General features: G+C 44.2%; 1 protein-coding gene across 1 annotated transcript in view; it reads right to left on the bottom strand.

Annotated features, from left to right (window-relative positions):
- Positions 1-26,504, bottom strand: part of LOC128703874 (uncharacterized) — a 66,969-nt gene that overhangs the window by 29,839 nt on the left and 10,626 nt on the right. The window contains exons 4-8 of the mRNA XM_070104935.1: positions 24,433-24,543; positions 23,345-23,623; positions 17,303-17,413; positions 10,812-10,925; positions 10,221-10,349 (exon numbers count right to left, since the gene is read on the bottom strand). Coding sequence (XP_069961036.1) covers positions 10,221-10,349; positions 10,812-10,925; positions 17,303-17,413; positions 23,345-23,623; positions 24,433-24,543 — 744 coding nt within the window. The remainder of the gene's footprint in view (positions 1-10,220; positions 10,350-10,811; positions 10,926-17,302; positions 17,414-23,344; positions 23,624-24,432; positions 24,544-26,504) is intronic.

The following is a 26,504-nucleotide window of genomic DNA, read 5'->3' as shown; positions in this document are numbered from 1 at the left end:
TACAAGGTATACCAGTACGTGTACAAGGTATACCAGTACGTGTACAAGGTATACCAGTACGTGTACAAGGTATACCAGTACGTGTACAAGGTATACCAGTACATGTACAAGGTATACCAGTACATGTACAAGGTATACCAGTACATGTACAAGGTATACCAGTACATGTACAAGGTATACCAGTACATGTACAAGGTATACCAGTACATGTACAAGGTATACCAGTACATGTACAAGGTATACCAGTACATGTACAAGGTATACCAGTACATGTACAAGGTATACCAGTACATGTACAAGGTATACCAGTACATGTACAAGGTATACCAGTACATGTTCAAGGTATACCAGTACATGTTCAAGGTATACCAGTACATGTACAAGGTATACCAGTACATGTACAAGGTATACCAGTACATGTACAAGGTATACCAGTACATGTTCAAGGTATACCAGTACATGTTCAAGGTATACCAGTACATGTACAAGGTATACCAGTACATGTTCAAGGTATACCAGTACATGTACAAGGTATACCAGTACATGTACAAGGCATACCAGTACATGTACAAGGCATACCAGTACATGTACAAGGCATACCAGTACATGTACAAGGTATACCAGTACATGTACAAGGTATACCAGTACATGTACAAGGTATACCAGTACATGTACAAGGTATACCAGTACATGTACAAGGTATACCAGTACATGTACAAGGTATACAGACCATAGCTGACATCAGTGACATACTACTATATAGAAAGTCCCTTGTTATGTACAGCATTTCCCGCAAATTATGTCAGTTTTGTCCCAGGATGTGACCCACACCAGTCCACTAACACCCAGGATGTGACCCACACCAGTCCACTAACACCCAGGATGTGACCCACACCAGTCCACTAACACCCAGGATGTGACCCACACCAGTCCACTAACACCCAGGATGTGACCCACACCAGTCCACTAACACCCGGGATGTGACCCACACCAGTCCACTAACACCCGGGATGTGACCCACACCAGTCCACTAACACCCGGGATGTGACCCACACCAGTCCACTAACACCCAGGATGTGACCCACACCAGTCCACTAACACCCAGGATGTGACCCACACCAGTCCACTAACACCCAGGATGTGACCCACACCAGTCCACTAACACCCAGGATGTGACCCACACCAGTCCACTAACACCCAGGATGTGACCCACACCAGTCCACTAACACCCAGGATGTGACCCACACCAGTCCACTAACACCCAGGATGTGACCCACACCAGTCCACTAACACCCAGGATGTGACCCACACCAGTCCACTAACACCCAGGATGTGACCCACACCAGTCCACTAACACCCAGGATGTGACCCACACCAGTCCACTAACACCCGGGATGTGACCCACACCAGTCCACTAACACCCGGGATGTGACCCACACCAGTCCACTAACACCCGGGATGTGACCCACACCAGTCCACTAACGCCCGGGATATGACCCACACCAGTCCACTAACACCCAGGATGTGACCCACACCAGTCCACTAACACCCGGGATGTGACCCACACCAGTCCACTAACACCCGGGATGTGACCCACACCAGTCCACTAACACCCGGGATGTGACCCACACCAGTCCACTAACACCCAGGATGTGACCCACACCAGTCCACTAACACCCAGGATGTGACCCACACCAGTCCACTAACACCCAGGATGTGACCCACACCAGTCCACTAACACGCAGGATGTGACCCACACCAGTCCACTAACACCCAGGATGTGACCCACACCAGTCCACTAACACCCAGGATGTGACCCACACCAGTCCACTAACACCCAGGATGCGACACACACCAGTCCACTAACACCCAGGATGTGACCCACACCAGTCCACTAACACCCAGGATGTGACCCACACCAGTCCACTAACACCCAGGATGTGACCCACACCAGTCCACTAACACCCAGGATGTGACCCACACCAGTCCACTAACACCCAGGATGTGACCCACACCAGTCCACTAACACCCAGGATGTGACCCACACCAGTCCACTAACACCCAGGATGTGACCCACACCAGTCCACTAACACCCAGGATGTGACCCACACCAGTCCACTAACACCCAGGATGTGACCCACATCAGTCCACTAACACCCAGGATGTGACCCACACCAGTCCACTAACACCCAGGATGTGACCCACACCAGTCCACTAACACCCAGGATGTGACCCACACCAGTCCACTAACACCCAGGATGTGACCCACACCAGTCCACTAACACCCAGGCCAGTCAACTAACACCCAGGATATGACCAACACCAGCCCACTAACACTCAGGATGTGACCCACACCAGTCCACTAACACCCAGGATGTGACCCACACCAGCCCACTAACAACCAGGATGTGACCCACACCAGACCACTAACACCCAAGATATGACCCACACCAGTCCACTAACACTCTATATGTGACCCACACCAGTCCACTAACACCCAGGATGTGACCCACACCAGTCCAACAACACCCAGGATGTGACCCACACCAGTCCACCAACACCCAGGATGTGACCCACACCAGTCCACCAACACCCAGGATGTGACCCACACCAGTCCACTAACACCCAGGATGTGACCCACACCAGCCCACTAACACCCAGGATGTGACCCACACCAGTCCACTAACACCCAGGATGTGACCCACACCAGCCCACTAACACCCAGGATGTGACCCACACCAGTCCACTAACACCCAGGATGCCTGTAATTTTAGGACTGACTCGTCGTGTGCACAAATCACACCCTTTCCGTGGTTTGAGAATGACATAACCTCGAATCTGAAGCGTATCTAATACACAACCACACCAGGACGAAGGCAACAGCAAAGGACCAAGTAATAAGAAGGAAGGAAGGACGGAAGAGAAGAAGGAAGGCAGGTAGAAAGGAAGGAAGGAAGGAGGAGAATCCACAAGAAATTATCAGGAAGTCTGCCGGGAGGTGAACCAGAGACTTAAGAAGGTAGTGTCAGAAAAAAACAGGAACATTACTAGTGTCATAGAAAAATGGTGCACCAGCGAGTACTAGGCACACTACACACAACTGGAAAAGAGGTAGGGAAATTAGTGAGCAAGCTAGTTACCTAGTACGCAACGGCACCAGATAATGTCTAGCACTGGGTTATTTGAGAGAGTGGAGACACTGTGTGAACCACTAGCAACAATCTTCAACAAGTACACTGGTGCAGTGTTACCCCAGTATTCGAGAAAGTGAACACACAATTTAATTTAACGATATCTAAAGTTTCTCTCTCTCTCTCTCTCTCTCTCTCTCTCTCTCTCTCTCTCTCTCTCTCTCTCTCTCTCTCTCTCTCTCTCTCTCTCTCTCTCTGTCTCTCTCTCTCTCTCTCTCTCTCTCTCTCTCTCTCTCTCTCTCTCTCTCCTCTCTCTCTCTCTCTCTCTCTCTCTCTCTCTCTCTCTCCCTATCTCTCTCTCTCTCTCTCTCTCTCTCTCTCTCTCTCTCTCTCTCTCTCTCTATCTATCTATCTATCTATCTATCTATCTATCTATCTATCTATCTATCTATCTATATATCTATCTATCTATCTATCTATCTATCTATCTATCTATCTATCTATCTATCTCTATCTCTCACGCACATACACTGGGGACTGACACCCACCTACCTGTACACTGGTCCTGAGCCTGGCACTGAGGAATGCCACTTTCCAGACAGTGACACAAGGCACCACACCCGTCCACGTACGACGACCCAGGAACGCAAGTCACTGGCCCTTCTGTAGAAAGACCACCTCGTTAACAACGACTCAATGTGTGCTCCAGATTCATTAAGTACCAACAAGGGAGCCTTGAGTACCTACTGAATATTGAATACAGACTAAATATCAAGTACAAACGGAACATGGAGCATTGAGTACAAATGGAGCATTGTATTCATACCGAACACTGAGTACAGAGCACTGAGCTCCAGGGAAACACAGAGTACTAACGTAACACAACACCAAGGAACCCGGTGAGTACATGCTGGACTCACAGCACCAAGGACCCCGGTGAGTACAAGCTGGACTCACAGCACCAAGGAACCCGGTGAGTACAAGCTGGACTCACAGCACCAAGGAACCCGGTGAGTACAAGCTGGACTCACAGCACCAAGGAACCCGGTGAGTACAAGCTGGACTCACAGCACCAAGGATCCCGGTGAGTACAAGCTGGACTCATAGCACCAAGGATCCCGGTGAGTACAAGCTGGACTCACAGCACCAAGGATCCCGGTGAGTACAAGCTGAACTCACAGCACCAAGGAACCCGGTGAGTACAAGCTGGACTCACAGCACCAAGGATCCCGGTGAGTACAAGCTGGACTCACAGCACCAAGGAACCCGGTGAGTACAAGCTGGACTCACAGCACCAAGGATCCCGGTGAGTACAAGCTGGACTCACAGCACCAAGGATCCCGGTGAGTACAAGCTGGACTCACAGTACCAAGGATCCCGGTGAGTACAAGCTGAACTCACAGCACCAAGGATCCCGGTGAGTACAAGCTGGACTCACAGCACCAATGAACCCGGTGAGTACAAGCTGAACTCACAGCACCAAGGAACCCGGTGAGTACATACTGGACTCACAGCACCAAGGATCCCGGTGAGTACAAACGGGACTCACAGCACTAATAACACAGGATCGTACTCACCTGAACATTCAGACTCACTACACACAGCACTGTTGTTTCTGCAACCACACCAGTTGCAAGCGTCCTCCTGCCACGGTGCCGTGGTTGTGCACCCTGCAACACCACACATACACCACATGTATCAGACACGTGTCTAATGAGACATACACGTATTAGATACCTGTCTAATGAGACATACACGTATTAGACACCTGTCCAATGAGACATACACGTATTAGACACCTGTCTAATGAGACATACACGTATTAGACACGTGTCTAATGAGACATACACGTATTAGACACCTGTCTAATGAGACATACATGTATTAGACACCTGTCTAATGAGACATACACGTATTAGACACGTGTCTAATGAGACATACACGTATTAGACACCTGTCTAATGAGACATACATGTATTAGACACGTGTCTAATGAGACATACATGTATTAGACACCTGTCTAATGAGACATACACGTATTAGACACCTGTCTAATGAGACATACATGTATTAGACACCTGTCTAATGAGACATACACGTATTAGACACCTGTCTAATGAGACATACATGTATTAGACACGTGTCTAATGAGACATACACGTATTAGACACCTGTCTAATGAGACATACACGTATTAGACACCTGTCTAATGAGACATACATGTATTAGACACCTGTCTAATGAGACATACATGTATTAGACACCTGTCTAATGAGACATACATGTATTAGACACGTGTCCAATGAGACGTACATGTATTAGACACCTGTCTAATGAGACATACATGTATTAGACACCTGTCTAATGAGACATACATGTATTAGACACCTGTCTAATGAGACATACATGTATTAGACACGTGTCCAATGAGACGTACGTGTATTAGACACATGTCTAATGGGACATACATGTATTAGACACGTGTCTAATGGAACATACATGTATTAGACACGTGTCTAATGAGACATACATGTATTAGACACGTGTCTAATGAGACATACATGTATTAGACACGTGCCCAATAAGACATACATGTATCAGACACGTGCCCAATAAGACATACATGTATTAGACATGTGCCCAATAAGACATACATGTATTAGACACGTGTCTAATGAGACATACATGTATTAGACATGTATTAGATACGTGTCTAATAAGATATATGTCTTATTAGACATGGTCGAGGAAACAGATGACCGGCTCTAAAATAAAGCCGCACATTGTATAAGGGTTCAAGCGACTCGATATTTTTGGAAAAACATTGATATTAAATTCGTATAAATTTTATCATGTACTTTGTAGAAATAAAGATTATTATTATTATTATTATTATTATTATTATTATTATTATTATTATTATTATTATTATTATTATTATTATTATTATTATTATTATTATTTTGACTCTGTGTCGAGCTCAATCAAGTCACGTAAAAATAAGCTCTACTTAGAGGGAAACGTGACCTGATGAAGCTGTAAATGAGCGAAATGTTTCTCCAAGAGAAACGTATCCTACAACAAGTGTCTTCAGAGTATACCGGAAGCGAAACGTTTACAGTTTTGTAAATTCTATTTACAAATTGTTAATAGCTTGTAAACGGGAGTGTTTACGTATCTTTGACTCCTAAATGGGGGGATAGATAGGTTGTATAGAGCCAGTCTTTATCTATAGAGCACGTGTGGCTCTCAATGCAGATTTATCAAGTCTTATAGAGGAATTTTTAGCTGAAGTGCATATCAAAGGCTCTTGTGGATTGACACTTTGGGGTTTTGTGTGTGTGTGTGTGTGTGTGTGTGTGTAAATATTTCCAACGTTTTGTTACAAGGGTTTTGGCAAGTCCCTCTTCACGAGGACAGCCAAGAGTTAACTGCATTCTCTACTCCCACAGGTCGTTATCACTTCCTTCGAATGGCTTTTGGATTACGATCCTCACCTATCACGTTCTCTAGACTCATGACCAACATCTTTAGAGGTCTTATAGGTAACGCACTTATGGTGTACTTAGACGACGTAATCGTCATGTCCGAAGATGTGGATACACACCTGATAAGACTTGATGTAGTACTTGGTAAGCTTGAAGAAGCCAATTTAAAGATCAAACTGTCTAAATGTCAATTTTTCAGATCAGAAATTAAGTTTCTTAGTCACGTAGTCACTCCTAGAGGGGTTACGACTGACCAAAGTAAAGTAACTGCAGTACTAAATTTTCCAACTCCCAAAACTGCTGATGCCGTAAGATCCTTTGTGGGTCTAGCAGGTTTCTACAGATCTTTCATTGCAAATTTTTCTTCAATAGCAGCTCCACTAACTGAATTGCTTAAGAAAGATGCTCCTTTTGTTTGGACCTTCCGTCAAGAAAGAGCATTCCAAACTCTAAAAGAAAAGCTAACATCTGCTCCAATTTTGAAATTCCCAGATTTTTCTAAGCCTTTCTATCTAACAACTGATGCTAGTTCCATTGGCATAGGTGCCGTACTAGCTCAGAAGACCGATGGCAAGTACAACGCAGTTGCATTTGCTAGCCGAGTCCTTACGAAGGCTGAACGTAATTATACAGTAACGGAGCAAGAAGCTTTAGCAATAGTATGGTCTTTAAAGCACTTCCGAGACATTATTTACCAGTACCCCCATGTTCATGTCTTGACAGACCACGATCCACTGATACCTTTATTCCAGAACAAACAACCTACTGGAAGGTTAGCCAGATAGACCTTGACTATCCAAGAGTTCAATCCCACTTTTGAACATTTACCTGGCAAGTCAAATGTAGTCGCAGATGCTTTATCGCGACAAGTTAGTGTAGTTACTGCAGATCCTCCATTTACTGTTGAGGATGTCAAAAATGCCCAAAGAACAGATCCCATGTGGTCTGGTGTGATTCGATTCCTGCTCCAGGAAGATCTTATTCTGACTGTGAAGCCACCAGCACCCATTAGTGACTTTGTAATGAGCCAGGAATTACTGTATCGAACAGCCGAGTTGGGTACTCCAAGTAGAAGAGTTTACCAGTTAGTAATTCCACAGTCACTAGTGAACGTAGCTCTACAGCTAGTTCATGATGCACCAGGTGTTGCACACCCTGGTATGGATCGTTCTGTGAAACAAGCCAGAATGAAATACTTTTGGCCACGTATGGCAATTGACATTTCAGAGTATGTTAAGAAATGTAGTGTTTGTATGCAACATAAAGGAAATGTCAATGGTCCTAATCCAATCCAAGTGTACCCAACCACTAGCGAACCGTGGGAAAGAGTTGCCCTTGATTTGTTAACCAATTTTAAATGTTCCCTCCAAGGCAACAAACATCTGTGTGTTATGGTAGACCATTTCACCAGATATTGTGAGTTAGTTCCTATTGCAGATAAGACTGCTGAGACAGTAGCTAAAGCGTTTAAAGAACGCATTATCTGCAGGCATACCACCCCTAAGTCCTTAGTAACAGATAATGGAGGTGAATTCTGTAATGAGATTCTTGAAAATTTGTGTACTTTGTACAAGATCTCTAAATCCTCCATTGTTCCTCATCATCCTGCCAGCATTGGGATAGCCGAACGAACCAATAAGAAAGTACTTGATGTCCTGAGAGCCACTATCAACCCCAATAGTGAAACTTGAGATGAAGTTATACCAGATGTTCAATGTGCCATAAATTCTGCTTACAATGCTTCCATAGGTGATACTCCACATTATGCATTGTATGGTGTAGACAAGCGTTTACCCTATGAGTTGTTATATTCCACTCCGAAACCCAATTACAACCCTGATGATTTCGTAGCAACTCGTACAAGCATGGCTCAAAGTGTTTTTAGAAGAATCCGTGAAACACTTCATAAATCAACAGCAGAATTTACTAGAGTAACTAATAGCCGTGCTAAGCCATCAAAAGTTAAAGTAGGTTCAAGAGTAATGCTGACAAATTTCAACAAAACATCCGCAATGCCTAAGCTCGATCAAAAGTTTGTCGGACCTTATCGAGTTGTAGAACATATCTCTGGCAATAAGTATAAGGTTAGAGAAATTAGTACTGGTAAGTACAAAGAATCGCATTTAGATCATATGAAGTTAGTATGCGATGTTGATGATATTGCTACCCAGACTAATGTGACAGATGCTGAAAATCCTCTTGACTCTGTACCCTCTACCTCAGATACTCATCAGATAATCAACCTGAATGTCGTTACTCCTTGCGTACTCGACAAGTAATGAGAAACCCACAAGTATCTTTTGTAGATGCTCGTTCAGATCTCCCTCAGTCAAGGCATGTGTTAGCCATTGCAGAGGAATTTGATCCTCCCAGAGATGATAACCATTCTGCATATGTAAACCTCACCCTCGCAGAATTGGGTTTAAATATACATAGTCTGTATAACTAGATGTCCGAGATGAAGTAAATTGTCAACTGTTTGTTATTAACTGATTAGTTTTTCAGAATTTTTTTTTTTTCGTATTCACGTTCCCTCCGTGTTCTGAGAATTTGACAGTAATTATCTAAGTGCGCACCAGATGCCTTTGCTGTTAATTTCACCTTGTATATATATATTTATTCTTCCTCAGAATTCATAGAGTGCATGAATACAGATCGATCGATCAATTCCATCCATATTGTACAATGATTTGTTCTTATAGTTTGTAATGCATTACGTTAAAACTCATTACGTTAAAAGTGATTACGTTAACACCCATTACGTAAAACTCATTTTGTTAACATCCATTATGATACCATCCATTAGTTCTAAGTTATATATGAATTTGTTATTGTATAGAATCAGCCCAGAACCACCTGCCTGTTCAGCCTATAGGATAGTAGTGTATGTCGAGACGACATACGTAACATGACCGAGCTGTCAGCATAGTTGCTGATCCCCTTATATGCGTTGTATAGCATATCATAGTACCATCCATGTGTTTATATAGAAGATCCCTTTTAGGCCTGTGACTGTTTGTGTGACGTCACGGGATGCGCATGTGTACGTTCGTACCTCTGCCTCCTTCTCAGTCGGCGCATAGACATCCAGGCTAGAACACGGCAAGGCGGGGCTCCATCTCCCATTACCACAGTCTGACAATATAGCGTTACCATCCAACAAGTGTGTCTATCTTCAACCCTCGATATCTCCTTTTAAGAACCCCTACGACAGTAGGAGTAACAGTAGTAGTAGTAGTAACAGTAGTAGTAACAGTAGTAGTAGTAGTAACAGTAGTAGTAACAGTAGTAGTAGTAACAGTAGTAGTAACAGTAGTAGTAGTAGTAGTAACAGTAGTAGTAACAGTAGTAGTAGTAGTAACAGTAGTAGTAACAGTAGTAGTAGTAGTAGTAACAGTAGTAGTAACAGTAGTAGTAGTAGTAACAGTAGTAGTAACAGTAGTAGTAGTAGTAGTAAAAGTAGTAGTAACAGTAGTAGTAGTAGTAACAGTAGTAGTAACAGTAGTAGTAGTAGTAACAGTAGTAGTAACAGTAGTAGTAGTAGTAAAAGTAGTAGCTGTAACAGTAGTAGTAACAGTAGTAGTAGCAGCAGTGTACACACCTGTCGCAGGTGTGGTCGTACTCTTGTAATTGTTACATTGAACGAGTCCATTCATACAGTAGCACCAGTTACAGTCGTCCTTCATAAAGTACGTTCCTGGCTCACACGGCTGTCCGTTCACTTCGAAAACTGAGACAAAACAAGCAGAAATGTGTAATAAAGAATCAAAAAACATAGTAACAATAATATTAATAATATATATATATATATATATATATATATATATATATATATATATATATATATATATATATATATATATATATATATATATATATATATATATATGTATATATATGGATATCAAATTGGAGGAGGTGAGTCTGTGAAAGATGAGGTGACTCACAGAACTGATGAGGGGAAAAAGGGTGAGTGGTGCACTGAGGAGTCTGTGGGGACAAAGAACTTCGTCCATGGAAGCAAAGAGGGGAATGTATGAGAGAATAGTTATACCAACACTCGTGTATGGGTGTGAAGTATGGGTTGTTAATGTTGCAGCGAGGAGGTTGGTATTATGTATTTTGTGTGAATTGTTCCTGTCATGGTATTGTGTTTCCTTCCTTGTTTACACACAGGAAACTACACACTTACGGGTGTTGCACGTTTCGCCCAGGCTGCAGTATTGGGTCCCCCTCAGGCTACACCGACATTTCTGGCCACAGGTGTTTCTGAACTTGGAGTATGGAATGCATCGTTTCTCCAGGCCTGGGAAACAAAGTTAGGTTAGGTTAGGTTAGGTTAGGTTAGGCTAGGTTAGGTTAGGATAGGTTAGGTTAGGCTAGGCTAGGATAAGTTAGGTTAGGTTAGGTTAGGATAGGTTAGGTTAGGTTAGGTTAGGTTAAGTTAGGTTGCGTTAGGTTAGGTTAGGACAGGTTAGGTTAGGTTAGGTTAGGTTAGGTTAGGTTAGGTTAGGTTAGGTTAGGTTAAGTTAGGTTGGGTTAGATTAGGTTAGGTTAGGTTAAGTTAGGTTAGGTTAAGTTAGGTTGGGTTAGGTTAGGTTAGGTTAGGTTAGGTTAGGTTAAGTTAGGTTGGGTTAGATTAGGTTAGGTTAGGTTAGGTTAGGTTAGGTTAGGTTAGGTTAAGTTAGGTTGGGTTAGATTAGGTTAGGTTAGGTTAGCTTAAGTTAGGTTAGGTTAAGTTAGGTTGGGTTAGGTTAGGTTAGGTTAGGTTAGGTTAGGTTAAGTTAGGTTAGGTTAAGTTAGGTTGGGTTAGGTTAGGTTAGGTAAGGTTAGGTTAGGTTAGGTTAGGTTAGGTTAGGTTAAGTTAGGTTGGGTTAGATTAGGTTAGGTTAGGTTAGGTTAAGTTAGGTTAGGTTAAGTTAGGTTGGGTTAGGTTAGGTTAGGTTAGGTTAAGTTAGGTTGGGTTAGGTTAGGTTAGGTAAGGTTAGGTTAGGTTAACATCTCCATAAAACTAACCAACAATAACAGCATAACAGAAGAGGGAACAATAAAATTACCGAAATGCTTCACTGAAGGTCCTTTATCAGTCACCTGTTTGACTGTCTCTACAACAGTGAACTAAGGACTGTAAAAACAAGGACGAGATGCCCAAACTTACCTAAAAACGGACCCACGACACCCGAAAATTGATCTGGTAGGCCCCCTCTTCCCCCTCCAGTTGCATTAACCTGCATCTCATATATATATATATATATATATACATATATATATACATATATATATATATACATATATATATATACATATATATATACATATATATTTATTTTTTTATTTATTATCACACCGGCCGATTCCCACCAAGGCAGGGTGGCCCGAAAAAGAAAAACTTTCACCATCATTCACTCCATCACTGTCTTGCCAGAAGGGTGCTTTACACTACAGTTTTTAAAACTGCAACATTAACACCCCTCCTTCAGAGTGCAGGCACTGTACTTCCCATCTCCAGAACTCAAGTCCGGCCTGCCGGTTTCCCTGAATCCCTTCATAAATGTTACTTTGCTCACACTCCAACAGCACGTCAAGTATTAAAAACCATTTGTCTCCATTCACTCCTATCAAACACGCTCACGCATGCCTGCTGGAAGTCCAAGCCCCTCGCACACAAAACCTCCTTTACCCCCTCCCTCCAACCCTTCCTAGGCCGACCCCTACCCCGCCTTCCTTCCACTACAGACTGATACACTCTTGAAGTCATTCTGTTTCGCTCCATTCTCTCTACATGTCCGAACCACCTCAACAACCCTTCCTCAGCCCTCTGGACAACAGTTTTGGTAATCCCGCACCTCCTCCTAACTTCCAAACTACGAATTCTCTGCATTATATTCACACCACACATTGCCCTCAGACATGACATCTCCACTGCCTCCAGCCTTCTCCTCGCTGCAACATTCATCACCCACGCTTCACACCCATATAAGAGCGTTGGTAAAACTATACTCTCATACATTCCCCTCTTTGCCTCCAAGGACAAAGTTCTTTGTCTCCACAGACTCCTAAGTGCACCACTCACTCTTTTTCCCTCATCAATTCTATGATTCACCTCATCTTTCATAGACCCATCCGCTGACACGTCCACTCCCAAATATCTGAATACGTTCACCTCCTCCATACTCTCTCCCTCCAATCTGATATTCAATCTTTCATCACCTAATCTTTTTGTTATCCTCATAACCTTACTCTTTCCTGTATTCACCTTTAATTTTCTTCTTTTGCACACCCTACCAAATTCATCCACCAATCTCTGCAACTTCTCTTCAGAATCTCCCAAGAGCACAGTGTCATCAGCAAAGAGCAGCTGTGACAACTCCCACTTTGTGTGTGATTCTTTATCTTTTAACTCCACGCCTCTTGCCAAGACCCTCGCATTTACTTCTCTTACAACCCCATCTATAAATATATTAAACAACCACGGTGACATCACACATCCTTGTCTAAGGCCTACTTTTACTGGGAAAAAATTTCCCTCTTTCCTACATACTCTAACTTGAGCCTCACTATCCTCGTAAAAACTCTTCACTGCTTTCAGTAACCTACCTCCTACACCATACACTTGCAACATCTGCCACATTGTCCCCCTATCCACCCTGTCATACGCCTTTTCCAAATCCATAAATGCCACAAAGACCTCTTTAGCCTTATCTAAATACTGTTCACTTATATGTTTCACTGTAAACACCTGGTCCACACACCCCCTACCTTTCCTAAAGCCTCCTTGTTCATCTGCTATCCTATTCTCCGTCTTACTCTTAATTCTTTCAATTATAACTCTACCATACACTTTACCAGGTACACTCAACAGACTTATCCCCCTATAATTTTTGCACTCTCTTTTATCCCCTTTGCCTTTATACAAAGGAACTATGCATGCTCTCTGCCAATCCCTAGGTACCTTACCCTCTTCCATACATTTATTAAATAATTGCACCAACCACTCCAAAACTATATCCCCACCTGCTTTTAACATTTCTATCTTTATCCCATCAATCCCGGCTGCCTTACCCCCTTTCATTTTGCCTACTGCCTCACGAACTTCCCCCACACTCACAACTGGCTCTTCCTCACTCCTACAAGATGTTATTCCTCCTTGCCCTATACACGAAATCACAGCTTCCCTATCTTCATCAACATTTAACAATTCCTCAAAATATTCCTTCCATCTTCCCAATACCTCTAACTCTCCATTTAATAACTCTCCTCTCCTATTTTTAACTGACAAATCAATTTGTTCTCTAGGCTTTCTTAACTTGTTAATCTCACTCCAAAACTTTTTCTTATTTTCAACAAAATTTGTTGATAACATCTCACCCACTCTCTCATTTGCTCTCTTTTTACATTGCTTCACCACTCTCTTAACCTCTCTCTTTTTCTCCATATACTCTTCCCTCCTTGCATCACTTCTACTTTGTAAAAACTTCTCATATGCTAACTTTTTCTCCCTTACTACTCTCTTTACATCATCATTCCACCAATCGCTCCTCTTCCCTCCTGCACCCACTTTCCTGTAACCACAAACTTCTGCTGAACACTCTAACACTACATTTTTAAACCTACCCCATACCTCTTCGACCCCATTGCCTATGCTCTCATTAGCCCATCTATCCTCCAATAGCTGTTTATATCTTACCCTAACTGCCTCCTCTTTTAGTTTATAAACCTTCACCTCTCTCTTCCCTGATGCTTCTATTCTCCTTGTATCCCATCTACCTTTTACTCTCAGTGTAGCTACAACTAGAAAGTGATCTGATATATCTGTGGCCCCTCTATAAACATGTACATCCTGAAGTCTACTCAACAGTCTTTTATCTACCAATACATAATCCAACAAACTACTGTCATTTCGCCCTACATCATATGGTGTATACTTATTTATCCTCTTTTTCTTAAAATATGTATTACCTATAACTAAACCCCTTTCTATACAAAGTTCAATCAAAGGGCTCCCATTATCATTTACACCTGGCACCCCAAACTTACCTACCACACCCTCTCTAAAAGTTTCTCCTACTTTAGCATTCAAGTCCCCTACCACAATTACTCTCTCACTTGGTTCAAAGGCTCCTATACATTCACTTAACATCTCCCAAAATCTCTCTCTCTCCTCTGCATTCCTCTCTTCTCCAGGTGCATACACGCTTATTATGACCCACTTCTCGCATCCAACCTTTACTTTAATCCACATAATTCTTGAATTTACACATTCATATTCTCTTTTCTCCTTCCATAACTGATCATTTAACATTACTGCTACCCCTTCCTTTGCTCTAACTCTCTCAGATACTCCAGATTTAATCCCATTTATTTCCCCCCACTGAAACTCTCCTACCCCCTTCAGCTTTGTTTCGCTTAGGGCCAGGACATCCAACTTCTTTTCATTCATAACATCAGCAATCATCTGTTTCTTGTCATCCGCACTACATCCACGCACATTTAAGCAACCCAGTTTTATAAAGTTTTTCTTCTTCTCTTTTTTAGTAATTGTATACAGGAGAAGGGGTTACTAGCCCATTGCTCCCGGCATTTTAGTCGCCTCATACGACACGCATGGCTTACGGAGGAAAGATTCTTTTCCACTTCCCCATGGACAATAGAAGAAATAAAAAAGAACAAGAGCTATTTAGAAAAAGGAGAAAAACCTAGATGTATGTATATATATATATGCATGTGCGTGTCTGTGAAGTGTGACCAAAGTGTAAGTAGGAGTAGCAAGATATCCCTGTTATCTTAGCGTGTTTATGAGAACAGAAAAAGAAACCAGCAATCCTACCATCATGCAAAACAGTTACAGGTTTTTGTTTCACAGTCATCTGGCAGGACGGTAGTACTTCCCTGGGTGGTTGCTGTCTACCAACCTACTACCTCTAATATATATATATATATTTATATATATATATAATATTTGTGTTTGTGTGTACTTGCCTATATATATGGTTGCAGGGGTCGATTCTTAGCTCCTGACCCCTCTTCTTCATAATTTGCCTCTTGCCAGATTCGTTCTCTTAGACTTGTGGTTTCTGTCGTACCTATTCTTAAAATTATGTATAGAGGTTGCCTCCACCCCGAGGTTTGTACCACTTCATCGGGGTTGTTCCACTTACCGACCTTCCTGACATCTCTGTGAGTCATCTGTGTCTTCTGTTTCCTCCTGTGTCCACGGTTACCTGTCTCTTCTGCTCTTTGTTCTTATGTCCTCCAGGGTCGTTAGATTCAATTCCTTTACCCTGTCCTCGTTGATCATATCTCTTAGCTCTAGAACTACTCTTGTTGCATACCTCTACACTTTCTGCAGTTTGTTCACCTGCTTCCTCAAGGGTAGGTTCCACACAGGTGCTGTGTACTCCAAGACGGTCCTGACATATGTTGTATAAAGAACCCTGAATGACTTGAGATTCGTGAATGCCATCCTCAGATTTGTTAGACAAGCATTGACTGCAGATTTGATTGGTTATTCGGTTGATGTGAACCAGGCACTCTTCAGATGCCTTTGAATGAGGTCTGCAGCCTCTGTCCGTGAGTCTGTGTTGTCTGGCCTCCTGGTCTATTCCCCTATCTTAATTTGCTGGGGTTGAATTCAAGCAGCCACTTACCTGACCAACCCTACAGTTTGCCCAGATCATTTTGAGGCATTTCCCTGTAATCATCCATCTGTATCCTCATTAGTTTCACTTCAGCGAGGGAAGATATATCCGACCCAACTCCACCTGGTATATCGGTCAGTTAAACCAGAAACAGGATTGGTCCTAGTATCGATCCTTGTGGCACCCCGCCTGTTACTCTTCACCATTCTGACTTCTCTTCCCTGACGGTCACTCTTTGCTTCCTTCTAAGGTACTCCTTGACCCCTCCAGAGGACGTTCCTTGTTATTCCTGCCAGATTCTGAAGATTTTATCTCAGTTGCATGATGGGTACAGTATCAAATGCCTTCTTGTAGTCTAAGAAAATGCAATCTACCCGACCCTCTCTCTCATGCCTCACTTCTCTTATTGTGTGTGTGTAATCACCTAGTTGTATTCACCTGTTTGTGGTTGCAAGGGTCGATTCATAGCTCCTGGCCCCGCCTCTTCACTAATTGCTACTGGGTCCTCTCTCTCCCTGCTCCATGAGCTTCATCATACCTCGTCTTAAAACTGTGTGTGTGTACTCACCTAATTGTGGTTGCAGGGGTCGAAACTCAGCTCCTGGCCCCCGCCTCTTCACTGATCGCTACTAGGTTCTCTCTCTCTCTCTGCTACCTGAGCTTTGTCATACCTCGTCTTAAAGCTATGTATGGTGTGTGTGTGTGTGTGTGTGTGTGTGTGTGTAATAGTCTCCCATTAAATGGTCTCCCATTAAAAACATTATTTCTTGCTATACATGACCAAAAAAAACATATCTACCCAATAAATAATAAAAAGGCACAATACCGTGACTGGAACGATACACAAATAACCCGTACGTAAAAGAGAGAAGCTTACGACGACGTCTCGGTCCGACTTGGACCATTGACAAAGTCACACTGTGACATTGTCAATGGTCCAAGTCGGACCGAAACGTCGTCGTAAGCTTCTCTCTTTTACGTGCGGGTTATTTGTGTATCATAGACAGCCTTTTCCTCAAATTTAAACACTTCTACGACACAGTACCTTGTGTATGGTTGACAGTCCTGCAGTCCAGCTGACTACACACAGTGTAGCCTCGTCTACACCCACACCAGTTACACCCCGTCGACCACACATTATTCACCAGACACTTATCTGCAATTTGCGAGTGACAAATTAGAAGTTTGACTTCTTGATCTTCAAATGTGATATTGATTTTGAAGGTGATGCAATATTAATCAAATATTCCCCAGGGGTTACGTTAGGTTCCTCAGGAAACAGGATAAGTGTTCCCTAGGAGTGCGAGACACAGAGATCCCCTGGGACTACCCATGTGGATGCTGGCTTACCAAAGGCTTTGAGTGGAATTCAAGTGAAATTTCTGCACTAGTCTATATACAGCTTCGTTGTATAGTGCCAGGTCCATATACAGCTTCGTTGTATAGTGCCAGGTCCGTATACAGCTTCGTTGTATAGTGCCAGGTCTATATACAGCTTCGTTGTATAGTGCCAGGTCCGTATACAGCCTCGTTGTATATTGCCAGGCCCATATACAGCTTCGTTGTATAGTGCCAGGTCCATATACAGCTTCGTTGTATAGTGCCAGGTCCATATACAGCTTCGTTGTATAGTGCCAGGTCCGTATACAGCTTCGTTGTATAGTGCCAGGTCCGTATACAGCTTATTTGTATAATGCCAGGTCTATATACAGCTTCGTTGTATAGTTCCAGCTCCGTATACAGCTTCGTTGTATAGTGCCAGGTCTATATACAGCTTCGTTGTATAGTGCCAGGTCCGTATACAGCCTCGTTGTATATTGCCAGGCCCATATACAGCTTCGTTGTATAGTGCCAGGTCCGTATACAGCCTCGTTGTATATTGCCAGGCCCATATACAGCTTCGTTGTATAGTGCCAGGTCCATATACAGCTTCGTTGTATAGTGCCAGGTTCATATACAGCTTTGTTGTATAGTGCCAGGTTCATATACAGCTTCGTTGTATAGTGCCAGGTTCATGTACAGCTTTGTTGTATAGTGCCAGGTTCATATACAGCTTCGTTGTACAGTGCCAGGTCCGTATACAGCTTCGTTGTATAGTGCCAGGTCCGTATACAGCTTCGTTGTATAGAGCCAGGTCCGTATACAGCTTCGCTGTATAGTGCCAGGTCCATATACAGCTTCGTTGTATAGTGCCAGGTCCATATACAGCTTCGTTGTATAGTGCCAGGTCAGTATACAGTTTCGTTGTATAATGCCAGGTTCATATACAGCTTTGTTGTATAGTGCCAGGTTCATATACAGCTTCGTTGTACAGTGCCAGGTCCGTATACAGCTTCGTTGTATAGTGCCAGGTCCGAATACAGCTTCGTTGTATAGTGCCAGGTCCGTATACAGCTTCGTTGTATAGGGCCAGGTCCATATACAGCTTCGTTGTATACTGCCAGGTCCATATACAGCTTCGTTGTATAGTGCCAGGTCCATATACAGCTTCGTTGTATAGTGCCAGGTTCATATACAGCTTCGTTGTATAGTGCCAGGTCCGTATACAGCTTCGTTGTATAGTGCCAGGTCCGTATACAGCATCGTTGTATAGTGCCAGGTCCGTATACAGCTTCGTTGTATAGTGCCAGGTTCATATACAGCTTCGTTGCATAGTGCCAGGTCCATATACAGCTTCGTTGTATAGTGCCAGGTTCATATACAGCTTTGATGTATAGTGCCAGGTTCATATACAGCTTCGTTGTACAGTGCCAGGTTCATATACAACTTCGTTGTATAGTGCCAGGACCATATACAGCGTCGTTGTATAGTGCCAGATCCATATACAGCTTCGTTGTACAGTGCCAGGTCCATATACAACGTCGTTGTATAGTGCCAGGTCTATATACAGCGTCGTTGTATAGTGCCAGGTCTATATACAGAGTCGTTCTATAGTGCCAGGTCTATATACAGCTTCGTTGTATAGTGCCAGGTCCGTATACAGCTTCGTTGTATAGTGTCAGGACCATATACAGCGTCGTTGTATAGTGCCAGGTCCATATACAGCGTCGTTGTATAGTGCCACGTCCGTATACAGCTTCGTTGTATAGTGCCAGGTCCATATACAGCGTCGTTGTATAGTGCCAGGTCCATATACAGCGTCGTTGTATAGTGTCAGGTCCATATACAACTTCGTTGTATAGTGCCAGGTCCGCATACAACTTCGTTGTATAGTGCCAGGTCCGTATACAGCTTCGTTGTATAGTGCCAGGTCCGTATACAGCTTCGTTGTATAGTGCCAGGTCCGTATACAGCTTCGTTGTATAGTGCCGGCTCCGTATACAGTTTCGTTGTATAGTGCCAGGTCTATATACAGCTTCGTTGTATAGTGCCAGGTCCATATACAGCGTCGTTGTACAATGCCAGGTCTATATACAGCTTCGTTGTATAGTGCCAGATCTATATACAGCTTCGTTGTATAGTGCCAGGTCCGTATACAGCTTCATTGTATGTTGCCAGGTCCATATACAGCTTCGTTGTATAGTGCCAGGTATACATGCAGCTTCGTTGTATAGCGCAAGGTCCATATACAGCTTCGTTGTATAGTACCAGGTATACATACAGCTTCGTTGTATAGTGCCAGGTCCATATACAGCTTCGTTGCATAGTGCCAGGTCTATATACAGCTTCGTTGTATAGTGCCAGGTCCATATACAGCTTTGTTGTATAGTGCCAGGTCAATATACAGCTTCGTTGTATAGTGCCAGGTCCATATACAGCTTCGTTGTATAGTGCCAGGTCCATGTACAGCTTCGATGTATATTGCCAGGTCCATATACAGCGTCATTGTATAGTGCCAGGTCCGTATACAGCTTCGTTGTATAGTGCCATGTCCATATACAGCGTCGTTGTATAGTGCCAGGTCTATATACAGCGTCGTTGTATAGTGCCAGGTCTATATACAGAGTCGTTGTATGGTGCCAGGTCCATATACAGCTTCGTTGTATAGTGCTAGGTATACATACAGCTTCGTTGTATAGTGCCAGGTCCATATACAGCTTCGTTGTATAGTGCCAGGTCCATATAAAACTTCGTTGTATAGTGCCAGGTCCATATACAGCGTCGTTGTATAGTACTAGGTCCATATACTGCGTCGTTGTATAGTGCCAGCTCTATATACAGTCTCGTTGTATAGTGCCAGGTCTATATACAGAGTCGTTGTATAGTGTCAGGTCTATATACAGCGACGCTGTATAGTGGCAGGTCCATATACAGCGTCGTTGTGTAGTGCCAGGTACATATACAGCATCGTTGTATAGTGCCAGGTTCATGTACAGCGTCGTTGTATAGTGCCAGGTCCGTATACAGCGTCGTTTTATAGTGCCAGGTCTATATACAGCGTCATTGTATAGTGCCAGGTCCGTATACAGCTTCGTTGTATAGTGCCAGGTCCATATGCAGCGTCGTTGTATAGTGCCAGGTCTATTTACAGCGTCGTTGTATAGTGCCAGCTCTATATACAGAGTCGTTGTATAGTGCCAGGTCCATATACAGCTTCGTTGTATAGTGCCAGGTATACATACAGCTTCGTTGTATAGTGCCAGGTCCATATACAGCTTCGTTGTATAGTGCCATGTCCATATACAACTTCGTTGTATAGTGCCAGGTCCATATACAGCGTCGTTGTATAGTACTAGGTCCATATACAGCGTCGTTGTATAGTGCCAGCTCTATATACAGTGTCGTTGTATAGTGCCAGGTCTATATACAGAGTCGTTGTATAGTGCCAGGTCTATATACAGCGTCGTTGTATAGTGGCAGGTCCATATACAGCGTCGTTGTATAGTGCCAGGTCCATATACAGCATCGTTGTATAGTGCCAGGTTCATATACAGCGTCGTTGTATAGTGTCAGGTCCGTATATAGCGTCGTTTTATAGTGCCAGGTCTATATACAGCGTCGTTGTATAGTGCCAGGTCCATATACAGCGTCGATGTATAGTGCCAGGTCCATATACAGCGTCGTTGTATAGCGCCAGCTCTATATACAGCGTCGTTGTATAATGCCAGGTCCTTATATAGCATCGTTGTATGGTCCCGGGATGATATACACCGTCGTTGTATGGTCCCGGGATGATATACATTGTCGTGTATGGTCCCGGGATGATATACACCGTCGTTGTATGGTCCCGGGATGATATACACCGTCGTGTATGGTCCCGGGATGATATACACCGTCGTTGTATGGTCCCTGGATGATATACACCGTCGTGTATGGTCCCGGGATGATATACACCGTCGTGTATGGTCCCGGGATGATATACACCGTCGTGTATGGTCCTGGGATGATATACACCGTCGTTGTGCGGTCCCGGGATGATATACACTGTCGTGTATGGTCCCGGGATGATATACACCGTCGTTGTATGGTCCCTGGATGATATACACCGTCGTGTATGGTCCCGGGATGATATACACCGTCGTGTATGGTCCCGGGATGATATACACCGTCGTGTATGGTCCTGGGATGATATACACCGTCGTTGTGCTGTCCCGGGATGATATACACTGTCGTGTATGGTCCCGGGATGATATACACCGTCGTTGTATGGTCCCTGGATGATATACACCGTCGTGTATGGTCCTGGGATGATATACACCGTCGTGTATGGTCCCGGGATGATATACACCGTCGTGTATGGTCCCGGGATGATATACACCGTCGTGTATGGTCCCGGGATGATATACACCGTCGTGTATGGTCCTGGGATGATATACACCGTCGTTGTGCGGTCCCTGGATGATATACACCGTCGTGTATGGTCCTGGGATGATATACACCGTCGTGTATGGTCCCTGGATGATATACACCGTCGTGTATGGTCCTGGGATGATATACACCGTCGTGTATGGTCCCGGGATGATATACACCGTCGTTGTGCGGTCCCGGGATGATATACACCGTCGTTGTGCGGTCCCTGGATGATATACACCGTCGTGTATGGTCCCGGGATGATATACACCGTCGTGTATGGTCCCTGGATGATATACACCGTCGTGTATGGTCCCGGGATGATATACACAGTCGTGTATGGTCCCGGGATGATATACACCGTCGTGTATGGTCCTGGGATGATATACACCGTCGTGTATGGTCCCGGGATGATATACACCGTCGTTGTGCGGTCCCGGGATGATATACACCGTCGTTGTGCGGTCCCTGGATGATATACACCGTCGTGTATGGTCCCGGGATGATATACACCGTCGTGTATGGTCCCTGGATGATATACACCGTCGTGTATGGTCCCGGGATGATATACACCGTCGTGTATGGTCCCTGGATGATATACACCGTCGTGTATGGTCCCGGGATGATATACACCGTCGTGTATGGTCCCGGGATGATATACACCGTCGTGTATGGTCCTGGGATGATATACACCGTCGTGTATGGTCCTGGGATGATATACACCGTCGTGTATGGTCCCTGGATGATATACACCGTCGTGTATGGTCCCGGGATGATATACACCGTCGTGTATGGTCCCGGGATGATATACACCGTCGTGTATGGTCCTGGGATGATATACACCGTCGTGTATGGTCCCGGGATGATATACACCGTCGTGTATGGTCCCGGGATGATATACACCGTCGTGTATGGTCCTGGGATGATATACACCGTCGTGTATGGTCCCGGGATGATATACACCGTCGTGTATGGTCCCGGGATGATATACACCGTCGTTGTGCGGTCCCTGGATGATATACACCGTCGTGTATGGTCCCGGGATGATATACACCGTCGTGTATGGTCCCTGGATGATATACACCGTCGTGTATGGTCCCGGGATGATATACACCGTCGTGTATGGTCCCGGGATGATATACACCGTCGTGTATGGTCCTGGGATGATATACACCGTCGTGTATGGTCCTGGGATGATATACACCGTCGTGTATGGTCCCGGGATGATAATACTTGTACCTTCATCCTCAGACAAGATCTCACGTTTAAATACGAAAAATGTGCGCCATATGGGTATAATTATTTTCAAATCTTGAATTGTTAACGCCATTGATGGGGGAAACGTTTTAAATCTTACCAGGGGGTGGTGTTAAGCCCGTTGGTAGTGGTTGTGGTGTTCGGGGTATTTGTAGCGTCAACACCGGCGGTAGTGATGTTAACTGTGATTGAGGCGTGTGTGGTTGTAGTTGTTGTGGTAGTTGTGGTTGTTGTGTGATAGCTGGAGGCCTGAGGCTGGCAGAGGAGGTGCACTGGAAGCTGGTACAGTCGGTGATTCCAGCCTCACACCTGCACCAGTTGGAGTCTGGTAGCGTGAAGAACGTAGCGCTGGAACAAGGCCGGCCAGCTACTTCGAACTCTGTCAGTACACAATTGGGTGTTTAGATCCTAGTATTGAAACCCTCTCAGTAGTACAAACCTTTCAGTACTGAAATATTCTCAGTATTGAAACCTTTCTCAGTACTGAAATATCTTAGTACTGAAAGCAACACACGTAAACGCAAACACACACACACACACACACACACACATACATACACACACACACACACACACACACACACACACACAGGGCAAGCGAGATAGGGGGATATGATAACGACATATAAAATTCTGAGAGGAATCGACAAGGTGGACAGAGACAGGATGTTCCAGAGATGTGACACAGCAACAAGGGGTCACAGTTGGAAGTTGAAGGCTGAGATGAGTCAGAGGGATGTTAGGAAATATTTCTTCAGTCACAGAGTTGTCAGGAAGTGGAACAGTCTGGGAAGTGATGTAGTGGAGGCAGGAACCATACATAGGTTTAAGAAGAGGTATGATAAAACTCATGGAACAGGGAGAGAGTGGACCTAGTAGCGACCAGTGAAGAGGCGGGGCCAGGAGCCATGACTCGGCCTTTGCAATCACAAATAGGTGAGAACACACATACACACACACACACACACACACACACACATACACACACACACACACACACACACACACACACTCACACACACACACACACACACACACACACACACACACACACACACACACACACACATACACACACACACACACACACACACACACACACACACACACACACACACACACACACACACACACACACACACACACACACACACACACACACACACAGCTACAATGGTTGTAACATACCTGGAAGACAGGTAGTGTTTTGACAGGAAGGTTGACCTCTCAGGTCGCAGGTACACTGACGACCACAGGTATCCAGGTACACTGAACCAGGTATACACAGCTCCTTGTACTCTGCTCAACACGAAATTGGAAAACATTGACTCCACGAATTAGAGAACATTGTTAGAACAAATTAGAGAACATCACTACGAATTAGAAAACCTTAATACGAATTAAAAAAACAATGGTACAGGTCTGCCATCACTAATCCGGTATCATTGGGACCCATAGAGTGCCGGATTAGTGAGTCTGCCGGATTACAGAGTGGTTAGGTTATCTGGAGTTTATCTGGAGAGAGTTCCGGGGGTCAACGCCCCCGCGGCCCGGTCTGTGACCAGGCCTCCTTAGGTCAGTGTCCCAGGATGCGACCCACACCAGTCGACTAACACCCAGGTACCCATTTTACTGATGGGGAACATAGACAACAGGTGGAAAGAAACACGTCCAATGTTTCTACTCTGGCTGGGAATCGAACCCAGGCCCTCACCGTGTGAAGCGAGAGCGTTAACCACCAGGCCACCAGAGCCCCTGGTTAGAATACGCTTAATTAACCTTCCAACAGAGACTCTATCTTCTACATCTTCGTCATTTTCATCACCGGTTTCTCCTCCACTTGCTTGCTGCTGTGGATTTACAACCATCTGCACAATTTCTGAGTCAGTATGATGAAGAAATTTGAAATTATGCTACCTGAAATTAGTGCCGGATTACTGATGGAAGGGTGTAGCTGATTGCTGGATTACTGATGGAAGGGTGTAGCTGATTGCTGGATTACTGATGGAAGGGTGTAGCTGATTGCTGGATTACTGATGGAAGGGTGTAGCTGATTGCTGGATTACTGATGGAAGGGTGTAGCTGATTGCCGGATTACTGATGGAAGGGTGTAGCTGATTGCCGGATTACTGATGGAAGGGTGTAGCTGATTGCCGGATTACTGATGGAAGGGTGTAGCTCATTGCTGGATTACTGATGGAAGGGTGTAGCTGATTGCCGGATTACTGATGGAAGGGTGTAGCTGATTGCCGGATTACTGATGGAAGGGTGTAGCTGATTGCCGGATTACTGATGGAAGGGTGTAGCTGATTGCTGGATTACTGATGGAAGGGTGTAGCTGATTGCTGGATTACTGATGGAAGGGTGTAGCTGATTGCTGGATTACTGATGGAAGGGTGTAGCTGATTGCCGGATTACTGATGGAAGGGTGTAGCTGATTGCTGAATTACTGATGGAAGGGTGTAGCTGATTGCTGGATTACTGATGGAAGGGTGTAGCTGATTGCCGGATTACTGATGGAAGGGTGTAGCTGATTGCCGGATTACTGATGGAAGGGTGTAGCTGATTGCCGGATTACTGATGGAAGGGTGTAGCTGATTGCTGGATTACTGATGGAAGGGTGTAGCTGATTGCCGGATTACTGATGGAAGGGTGTAGCTGATTGCTGGATTACTGATGGAAGGGTGTAGCTGATTGCCGGATTACTGATGGAAGGGTGTAGCTGATTGCCGGATTACTGATGGAAGGGTGTAGCTGATTGCCAGATTACTGATGGAAGGGTGTAGCTGATTGCCGGATTACTGATGGAAGGGTGTAGCTGATTGCCAGATTACTGATGGAAGGGTGTAGCTGATTGCCAGATTACTGATGGAAGGGTGTAGCTGATTGCCAGATTACTGATGGAAGGGTGTAGCTGATTGCCAGATTACTGATGGAAGGGTGTAGCTGATTGCCAGATTACTGATGGAAGGGTGTAGCTGATTGCCAGATTACTGATGGAAGGGTGTAGCTGATTGCCAGATTACTGATGGAAGGGTGTAGCTGATTGCCAGATTACTGATGGCCGACCTCTTCTACAATTTCTTTCACGATTTTAGTTTTTCAATTTTTTTAAGTATTTTTTGTTACCTAGAAGTTACTAGTTAACTAGAAGTTACAAGTTAATAACTACTAGTTACTAGTTAATAACAAGAAGTTACTAGTTAAAAACTAGAAGTTACTAGTTAATAACTAATAGTTACTAGTTAATAACAAGAAGT

Source organism: Cherax quadricarinatus, chromosome 95 (assembly GCF_038502225.1).
Source record: "Cherax quadricarinatus isolate ZL_2023a chromosome 95, ASM3850222v1, whole genome shotgun sequence".
Lineage (NCBI taxonomy): Eukaryota > Metazoa > Arthropoda > Malacostraca > Decapoda > Parastacidae > Cherax > Cherax quadricarinatus.
The sequence above is the reverse complement of the archived record's forward strand: the minus strand, read 5'-3'. Positions and strand labels throughout refer to the sequence as shown.